The 9,466-nt window shown below is 45.3% G+C and overlaps 1 protein-coding gene across 1 annotated transcript; it reads right to left on the minus strand.

Moving 5' to 3' along the window:
• Positions 1-4,253: 4,253 nt before the first annotated feature.
• klf5b (Kruppel like factor 5b) lies at positions 4,254-8,193 on the minus strand. Its single transcript, XM_068746203.1, has 4 exons — positions 7,946-8,193; positions 6,548-7,427; positions 6,413-6,472; positions 4,254-6,053 (listed from the first exon to the last, which is right to left on the minus strand). Exons 1-4 carry the CDS (start codon positions 8,072-8,074, stop codon positions 5,875-5,877), a joined length of 1,248 nt encoding a protein of 415 aa, XP_068602304.1. The 5' UTR covers positions 8,075-8,193; the 3' UTR covers positions 4,254-5,874.
• Between the last annotated feature and the right edge of the window lie 1,273 nt (positions 8,194-9,466).

A 9,466-nucleotide genomic window follows, 5' to 3' on the forward strand; every position in this document is an offset into this window, starting at 1 on the left:
AGATATTCGTTGATTTATTTCGATCGACCTGGACATGCTCGTCATCACACCAGCAGAAGAGCACAGTGCATTTGAGCTCCCGAGGCTGGACAACCCAAAATCTAGTGCTTTTCATCTTGATGTTGAGCCTCTTGAAAGCATTTTGTTAAAAAAAAAAGAAAAAATCTTTGGTGGCTTTTGTGCTGTGATTAGCAATCAGTAAAGTGCAATCTTAAAGGATGAATATACTTTCAGTATGACTTTTCTTTTTGTTTTATTGAATCTACGCTTCTTTCAACGCCTGCTTATCACTTGTGTATGACTCAGAAAAGTACAACCTCTCATGTACAGTGAACTTTGAAACAATCAGAGGAGATGATCTAGTATATGTGAAAAACCTAGAGGCACCTTACAGACTCTGCTTTCATTCTGTCCCATGCTTTTATTGTCCGGCTCTGTGTCCTGGCATGCTTTTATTGTCCGGCTCTGTGTCCTGGCTGGGTAAAAGGACCCTGCCTTATGGCTTTTGCACAGAAGCACTTCACCATGAGCTGAAACTGACAACTGCAGTGTTACAGTATAGTGTTGGTGCGGCACAAGAAGAGCAATACATACCGAACAAAGTGGTGGGAAGGAGCGTCAGGCTCTTCCTTGCTCTGCTCGCTGATGTCAATACTGGGGGGGGGGGAGAAGTTGCTGATTCTTCCCCTTTGCTCTGTCGATCGGTTCGCAGCTCCAAGCACAAGGCTCTGATCTGATGTGTCTCCAAATCACCTTATTTGATACAGTCGCTCGTACTGTTCACACGTCAGACCAGACGCAGGTCGATCTACCTGAGATTTGGCCATGTTGAATGCAACTATAGAAGGAGTGGTGTACAAATATGAAGCACACATTAATGAGCGTGCAGCAAGACTACGTCGGTCTGCGTCGGCTCGACTCCTGTCATGCAATTATGCTTGTTAATCCTGTTTGGATTGACGCCATGGACAACAAAGGAAAGGAAACCTGTTGGATGAAAAGCATGTCGAACGACACGTTCACATTTGCACACATTTGCGTTGAACATTGAACAAATCCAGGAAGCCTTTTTCCGCACGTGCACCCGATGTGTGTTACCACTGATGTAATGGAAGGATGGTAACGTGCATTGTCGTTATTTATGTATATTGTTTGCGCACGTGTCTTTACACCCAGTTGTATTATCATTTTGGCAAAAAAAAAGCATATCAGCACCTTGTTTGATTATTCGTACGATTTTCAAATGATTTTTATTTCAGATGTCAGCTTATAACAAATAATCATCATGGTATTTTATCACCCATATAATGTATGAGAACATTTTATTACTGAGGGGCAGTTCACGATAATTCTTTTTCTTCTGTAAAAAGGATCTTTTTGAAATGTTGTAATATATGTGATAGCGAAGATAAAAACTTATTGCAAAGTTCTACAGCCTGTATATACATTGGAAAAATAGGGCTTATGATTAGTAGAGGCAGGAAATACATTTATACATGTAAAGTCTTTTTTCAGAGACTGTAATTTATCTAATTTGATATACAGTGAAATGGGGCTAATGGTATTCATCATTGTAAATGATCATGTGTGATGCTATATATTACAGTTTTCTTTCTTTGGTTTGTGCTTAAATAAGTTCACGATCAAAATCATTTTTACCCCCCCCCCCCTTTTTTTTCTTAAGGCTGAACCAGTGTTTCCTATAATCAATCAATTATTTATATACTTTGACATCAAGGTACTCTATTCCCTGTGTTGCCATTCTTCAAGAAATTCCAACGATCAAGCACATATCGGCAGCATTCAGTGTGTGTGTGTGTGTGTGTGTGTGTGTGTGTGTGTGAGACGTCGCATGCCTTAACACACAGGTTTTTTAGAATTCGATCGCACTTGAACACGTCGTCTCCATCGGACAGCCGGATCCTTTTTCCCTTCAGCATCTCTCTCCTCCTTTTAAGGCATAATTTTGTAACGGTAACCAGGGTCAAAGTTATGCAATAATAATAATAATAATAATGAATAGTGCCTCATATTGCAAACTTGTAACTGAGCTGCACAGCGTGGCGTTCGGATTCCAACATGTGGGCTCGAATTAAGAAGTTTCAAATGACTTTTGGCAGAAGCACAGTCAGCAGTTATGCAGGGCGGACCTCCGGTGTCTCACTTTTTCACTGAGCCTTATGCCATTGCATCAAATCCTCCCGTCACACGCTACAGGCTGTTTAGAGCTGGCATTATTCATTTGCTTGCAATTTGTCACTTCCTATAAGCTGAGCTGCAAAAGGTGTTTCAGCTTCGTCACAATGAATCCAACAGTGGGGGGTGGGGTGGGGGTGGGGGGGGGGCTACGCCTTTGCTCACAAAAACTGAACTTACACTATCTATCGATATCGATTTTACTTTCTTGTGTAACATCTTGCTTTTGAGCTTCTGGTTTTGGAAAATTGAAGTAGTGAAGCCAATGACTTTGTTTCAAGTTTTCTGATATTACGTACAGTAATCGTTGTTCCTGTATTTATGTAAAGTGAGTGTAGTGTAAATATATTCAGATCTTTTCATTCTTACCGTTAAAAAAACAAATATAAAAAATGATATAAATAATTGTGACATTGCTCAGCATTGCCTCAAAAGAGAGATTCTGCTCATGGAATTCCACATCTGTAAAAGAAATCCTTAATCCTGATATTTAGTGAAACTTCAAGAACAGGCGTCCTCTTTTCTGTTCCGCTTCTTTTTCTTCTTTTTCTTCCTTTTCCTCTTTCCAAGAGTTGTTTAAGTATCCAGTCAGTGTTTTTTTTTGCCTTTTTCTCTGTGTTTTTCATATGGATGGAGCTGTGAAATTAAACTAAGTTCAAACATATACATGTATATCAATATGAATGGAGGCATGAAGGTTAATAAAGTTGCATTTTTGTATGGAGCTCTCTGGTATGGAGCCGTGTTCGCCCGAGGTGGAAGGAATGTGATTTTTGATCTCACTTTGACATCTGTGTGCTTCACTCACATTTCCTGGTATTCAAAAAGCTGCCCTCGATATTAAAGAAGGCATTTGAAGTGACGGTACGCTGCAGAAACCGCTTTGGAGTACACGTCCCCTCATGAAAAACGAGGACCGGAAGCTCATTAGTTCACCTGCTCATTTCAGTTTGCAACACATCAAACATCAACCTCACTCACATGTTCAAACATCCAAGTAAAACTGTAGCCTCCCTATTATACAGTTCAAATAGAGGCTTGGTATGTCTTATATATCATGTAGTACACGGCTTCTGGGAACGAATCACGTGCAAAAAAAGGAAAGAAAAGGCCCGGTCCATCCGGTCCTCTGTTCTAACTATATCTGGATGAATGTTTCTGTCAGTCAACAAAAGGACTCGGATGATTACAGTATCCGTGCTTCGATTCCCTCTCCACAAAGCCTTTCATTGTGCAGCACTTAGCATGCATGATTTATTACTCAGAGTATAGTAAATACCGTCCCAGCTATACTGTACAAACAGCGCGCAGTCAAAAGGAGCCAGAAAGCAACTCAAAGGATATTATTAGAAGAGAAAATGCTCCTTGACACTCGGGGCAGGCTCAGGCAGCTTCTCTCAGCACCTTTTGACTCGGCTGACAGTCATGTTCAGGACACCGTCCACGAATGAAGAAACACAAAAAACACAATCTGTCCTATACTGTGGAGACGTTACAGTAGCTGAGAAGGACAGTCACACAGAGCCCCTGAATGAGACTGAACCGGAAGCGAGAGCCTGTCGCAGCTTGAAACACAAGAGGGGTTATCTGAGATAGGGAGACTATACAGAGAATATAGGTGGTATAGTCTGGAATACTAACAGTAGTTTTAGGAAATACTGCACTGAAATATCTGTTTTGCTCTCGTTTGTCTGTCAGCGATCCTTCTTTGCAAGCGTCTCTAACAGGAACATACCGACGCGATCTTCATCTCTGCAGTAAAAGCAGCACTTTCATTTAAATACAGCTATTTAAAATACAAAAATAATGTAGGTAAAGATTGATAAAAGTTGGCAAAGACTAGCTTTGCTTGATTGGTTTTGATGTTCCACATCACCGTCTGCGCTTTCACAGAAGGGCAAATGCAGAAAGCAGCACGAGCCACCGCCAATGATTTGAGAGCTTTTTTTAAAAATGTTAATTTAAAAAAAAAAAAAAAAAAGGAAACTGTTTGAATCGTTTGCAAAAGTGAATCATTTAATAAAGATAAAAGAAAAATGAATCACCCATTCAGGAGGAAGTATTCAACACAAAACCTTTATTTGCACTGGGGGGGGGGGCATGGGTTCAAAGCCCGAGTGATTGGGGTCTTTATGTTACAAGAAACATTGGAAAGCCTGTCAAAATAGTCGTTTATTTAATTTTAGCATTCATAAATCAGCGGCACCGTTTTCGCCAATGAGCTGCTGGAGAAAGTATCAGCAGCGTAGGTTAAGAAAAATAACGTGTTTTGATCCTTCTTAGCCGCTGCCAAAATAACAATAAAACGAATCATAAAATAAAGTGAATAGTTTCTGTGTTGGAAAAAAAAGCTGTAAATCTTTATACACCCCAGCAATCAGTGGATTATCTTTAAACGGCAGGTACAAAATATATGTACATCTGAAAGAAAATGATAGAGGCTTCAGTATCCCTTTCGTTTTGACCTACTCGACTCAAATTCTATCTTGGTCATAAATGGAGGCAAAGAGGGTCAGAACACTGTCCAAACAGGGCCAGCTTTGGGTTTCAAAGAAAGAAGCAGCCAAAGGCACTTTCAAAAAGGTGCTTGAATACCTGAATAGAAGTCCAAGAAGCTGAAACCTTCCACAGATGTTTTGCCGGGCAGGTGTTCAGTCTAAAGCGTTAAAAAAATAAAAAAAATCCCTTTGAAACCGCTTGGAAAGACAAATCATGAGCAGGATGGTCGTATCCCTGTTCTAAGACACCCGACGTTTCGACACACCGTTTGCCTGTGAAATAAAGCAAATGAGTTTCTTTCTCTCTCCCAGTTTAAACAACAACAACAACAGAAATACTGTGAACTGCTGAAGTCTCTCAAAGAGTTTACCACGTGTCTGAAGGGAACACGGGACAGAAAAAAAACAGTTCTAATGAAACAAAAAGCATCGGACGCGCCGTCCCGTGAAGCCACCGGTATCAGGGTCCAGATGGAGAACATTCACGATACTGTCCACGTGATGCTGAAACCATCGTCCCTTAATCGGAGAGTTCCCGGTAAATAGAAATTATTAGCTGCAATTAAAAATTCCGGCAGTGCAATATTCCCGCTGTAAGTACTGCACTCATCACAAACATGGTTTCCTCCAGTATTTCCTCCTCCTGCTGCGTACTTAATTAAATCCACAACACGTTACATACAACAGTAATTAACCGCTGTGACTCTGTTCTACATGCACACACACACACACACACACACACACGCTTACATCTTTTTCTAGCATCTGGGTTCCCAGCAATGCTACTGCTTATCTGCACCGACGGCGGCTCAAATAAACACCTGTAAGTGTGTCATAAACCTGAAAATAAAACTGATTTTTTTTTTTATCATGTTTGTGTGTTTTGCACTGCAGCAAATTCCAGGGGAAAATTAAACGGCATTAAAATGTCAAATAGTATTTCATGACTTTTGGGCTGACTGCCACTTTTTGAGAATGCTCCCCCAACGCTGAGGTAAAAGCACAGGAATAACATAAGGTAACCTCAATATATTATCTTTTGACAAAAGACACAAAGAGCAGCACTGCTATACCACCCACCCCCCAGCGGAGGAGGACGTGGACTAATCCACAGGCTTTAATTTGCTATCTGATGTAGAAATCACCGTTGACTGGAAACCTGATGCGTCAGGGCGAGCGCCTAGCTCTGGTGTCTCTTCATGTGCAGGGCGAGGTGATCGGAGCGGGAGAAGGAACGGCTGCACACGGCGCACTGGAACGGCTTCACGCCGGTGTGCTTCCTAAAATGGCGAGTCAGCTCATCAGAGCGGGCGAAGCCCCACTCGCATCCCTCCCAGGAGCACTGATACGGCTTCTCTCCTTCAGCAGACACCCCCCCCCAAAAAAACAAAAAAAGATCAGTGGAGATGAAATGAAGCTGCGGCAGGCAGAAAACACACAATTTGTTACCCGCATTCATTTGTGCTCTTTCTACACACATTGGACAATCGGCTGTCCTGATGAAGACAACCCCCCCCCCCCCCCCCCCCAAAGCTTTTATACATGCTGTAAAACGCGCCGTGCCACGTCCGTTCCCCGGCCCCCATTCTCAGCGCCGAGGGGCTTACGTGATAGACAGCAGGCCTGTCGGCTGACGGAATGCGTTCGGACGCCCGGTCCATTTTTATATGCGCACCACTTCATCCCCAAAATAAGACGTGCGGCGAAAAGCGTTTTACCTGTGTGGGTCCGTAGATGGGCCTTTAAATGGGACGACTTGGTGTACACTTTGCTGCAGCCTGCGCGTAGAAGAAAGTCCGTTAACATCTAAACTCGCCCCCCCCCCCCCGGGCTGAATTAGACACAAGGCTCACCTGGAACATCACAGTGGTGAATCCGCCGTCTCTCCAGATCCGGATTACTCCTTCTGTTGCTCTTAAATGGAGCTGGCTGGGCCAGCACTGGGGACAATGGGCCGTCACATGCTGGCTTTTCATCCGCACGGCGCTGGCTTTGGGCTAATCCAACATTAGAATTTTGATCGGAGTTTTGGACCGAAGACTGTCCTGGATCAATGGAATTATGGATCTGCAGCTGTAATTTGGTGGCAATGCTGGCTTCGTAGGAGGGAGGGGGGGACAGATTGTGAAGGAGCTCCTTCCCCCTGTCTGGACTTGATGGCTCAGAGTTTGGTGGGGAAGGTGGCAAATAGGTGGACCTCTGCTGAAGGCCTCTGCGCTGGAGACCTTCATTCTGGTGGCTGCCTGTGGGTTTGTCAGCGTTCTGTGATGGGCCTGCGTAAACATTCCCCATCAGAAGACTTCCCGGAGCCCCGGGGACGGAGTTCAGGTGGGACCCGTGAGCAAGCGGCTCTGAGTCCGAGTTCAAAAGATGGAACAAGGGAACGTCAGGGTAATCGAGCATTTCCTGCTTGATGTAGAAGTTGGCGCTACTGGCATCGGCCGCACCGAAGACACCCGGGTACTCTTGGAGCGCTGGAGGCGCTCCATTGAGCTGGCAGGTGGTGTACATCAGGGAGTGTGGGGGCTCGGTTTTCACCTGTCTCGCAGTCCTGCAGAGACTGGGGTGCAGGTAGGCGACGTCGGGAAGCAGCAGGCTCATGTTGACGCTGTAAGGGGAGGCGAAGTCTTCAGAGAACGGCGGCTCTGACATTGGGGCGCTGTCCCTGCACGCCATTTTGGGATTTACTTCCGGTTGGCGTGGAGACAGGTAGCTGTCCATCTCGGATTTATCCTAAAGGACACGAATGCGTGAAATGGTGAGTGTGTGATCATCCACAAGCATCCAGAACAACAACAACAACAAAAAGCATGAATATTTCAAAGGCAGGTAGAGTTTCATCTAAGATACTCTTACGTCATAAGAAATGAAAAAATTAACTAGAATAATAACATTTTGGGGAACACATTTGCCTCATCGAAGACGGCACCAGCGCACCCCCCCCCCCCCCCCCGCGTCTGAAATCCCTCCATCCTGGGCTGTTTTGGAGATACATGTCTGAAATGAGAACATTAGAACATGATGCGCCTCTTCCTCGCAAGTTTCGGGGAGCTGGCGCTGCGCGTCCACGTCCCGGTCACGCCCCAGTGAATGCCGGCATCGATCCGCGCAGCAGCGGCGCACATTACGCCAAACGCACGGGCCTACTTCCAATAGCAGGCTCGCGGAACAAAACGGTCAAAGCGTCAGTAAATCAAGTGATGCTTTCAGGCTGATGCAGAAGGAGTCAAAGGAATCAAAGGAATCCCTACCAAATTATAGTCGTGGAAGGACGGATGTCCCGGGACGTGATCCTCAGCCGGTGGCGCCGCGGCTCGACGGAGAAGCGGCGCGTCTTGTCCCGCAGCAGCCCAAACATGATTCCTCACGGCGGCGGCCATGGACGCAGATGTTCCGTCTAACGAGCCCGAAATCTTTCAGCAACAACTTAAACATAGGTGTTCTGTTTGTTGTTGTTGTTGTTTTGCTTGTTGTTTTCGACGCAGCCTGCGAGCAGAGCGGCAGCTGTCAAACGTGCATTCTCCCGATTTTGCGGCTGGCTCGTCAAATTACGCAACTGCGTGGAATCGGCGCGTCTGCAGGGCGGGGCTGAGCAGGACACGCAAGGCGATCCGGAGGATACGCCTAACGCGCACCGTGTTTGTGTGACGAGGACAAATGGGTCGAGAAAATAACCCAGAGTAACACGTGGGGGCTAAAAGGCTGACAGTTTATCCACGGACGGGGAAAGCGCGTCAGCGCGTCATCGAAGCCTAACCCCCCCCCCCGAAACAAATCCGATCAGCAGCACATTCAAACTGGATCTTCGTCTTCCTTCGCCGCCGATGACGTCACCACACGTTTTCTCCGCTTTCGGTGCCGTTGACGGTCTTTTTTTTTTTTTTTTCCAGAGCCTCGAACACGCCGAGTTCTGGGCTGGCATGTTAAAAACGCCGCTGCGGTGCAGCTGTCTGTCAGGACGACATGCTTGATGCCAACATTCCTGAGCCGGCAGTGAAGCCTGCACACGCACGCACGCGCACGCACACTGGCAGGGATGTTCTATCAAAATAGCTCAGCATTTCTCCCAAATGCATCGCGTTGTAGCTGCAATAAACTAAATGAGCAGCAACGGCGGTTCGTTTCTGCACCTTTCACTCCTGACCTTGCGGAAACCGGTCACGTGGTGTTTTTCTAGGTCTTTCCTATACGTTGCATCTTTAGACAGACTCTAGATTTCCCTTTCAGCCTGGACAAAAGACTCCATGATCCGAGCTCATGCTCTTTTGAGATCACAGCAGCTCGACAGCAGCTTTTATCTTGCAGATCGACAGACTAAAACCTACTTGACAGGGTGCTGCTTTTATTCCCACACAGGTTTATTAGTTTTGCACCATGCCGGGGATCCTGCCAGTGGAACATGCTGGAACTGGAAACACAGGTATGTCAAAGCCTTGGGACCGAGGACAAGGCTGAGTAGCATTACACTGTACAAAAAAAACAAAACACAACTCTACATATAAAAAGGATTTTTATATGACATTTACTGCCACACCCTTCCATGTTTTTTCCTCAGGCGGTTTCTGTCCTCTTAATAAAATATTGCGACTCCACCCACTGTAGCCTGACTGAACATGTCTGAAATGTGAGTGTCAGTGTCACTAAGTTCAAATAGGGTCATGAGTAAAACTCATGAGATTGACACAATGCACGTTAGAAGAAACGCAGTTCTTTTCTCTCATGAAGGGAAGAATCACGGCTTTTTATTTACAGCTTGTCAAAGCCCTCAACTG

The sequence above is a fragment of the Brachionichthys hirsutus genome, chromosome 12, assembly GCF_040956055.1.
Source record: "Brachionichthys hirsutus isolate HB-005 chromosome 12, CSIRO-AGI_Bhir_v1, whole genome shotgun sequence".
NCBI classification, from domain to species: Eukaryota; Metazoa; Chordata; class Actinopteri; order Lophiiformes; family Brachionichthyidae; genus Brachionichthys; species Brachionichthys hirsutus.

Coding starts and splice junctions, on each gene's coding strand:
- klf5b (XM_068746203.1), bottom strand. CDS start 8,074: ATGGCCGCCGCCGTGAGGAATCATGTTTGGGCTGCTGCGGGACAAGAC. Junction 7,428..7,945: donor CCTTCCACGACTATAATTTG/GTAGGGATTCCT, acceptor CGTGTCCTTTAG/GATAAATCCGAGATGGACAG. Junction 6,473..6,547: donor TCACCACTGTGATGTTCCAG/GTGAGCCTTGTG, acceptor TTCTACGCGCAG/GCTGCAGCAAAGTGTACACC.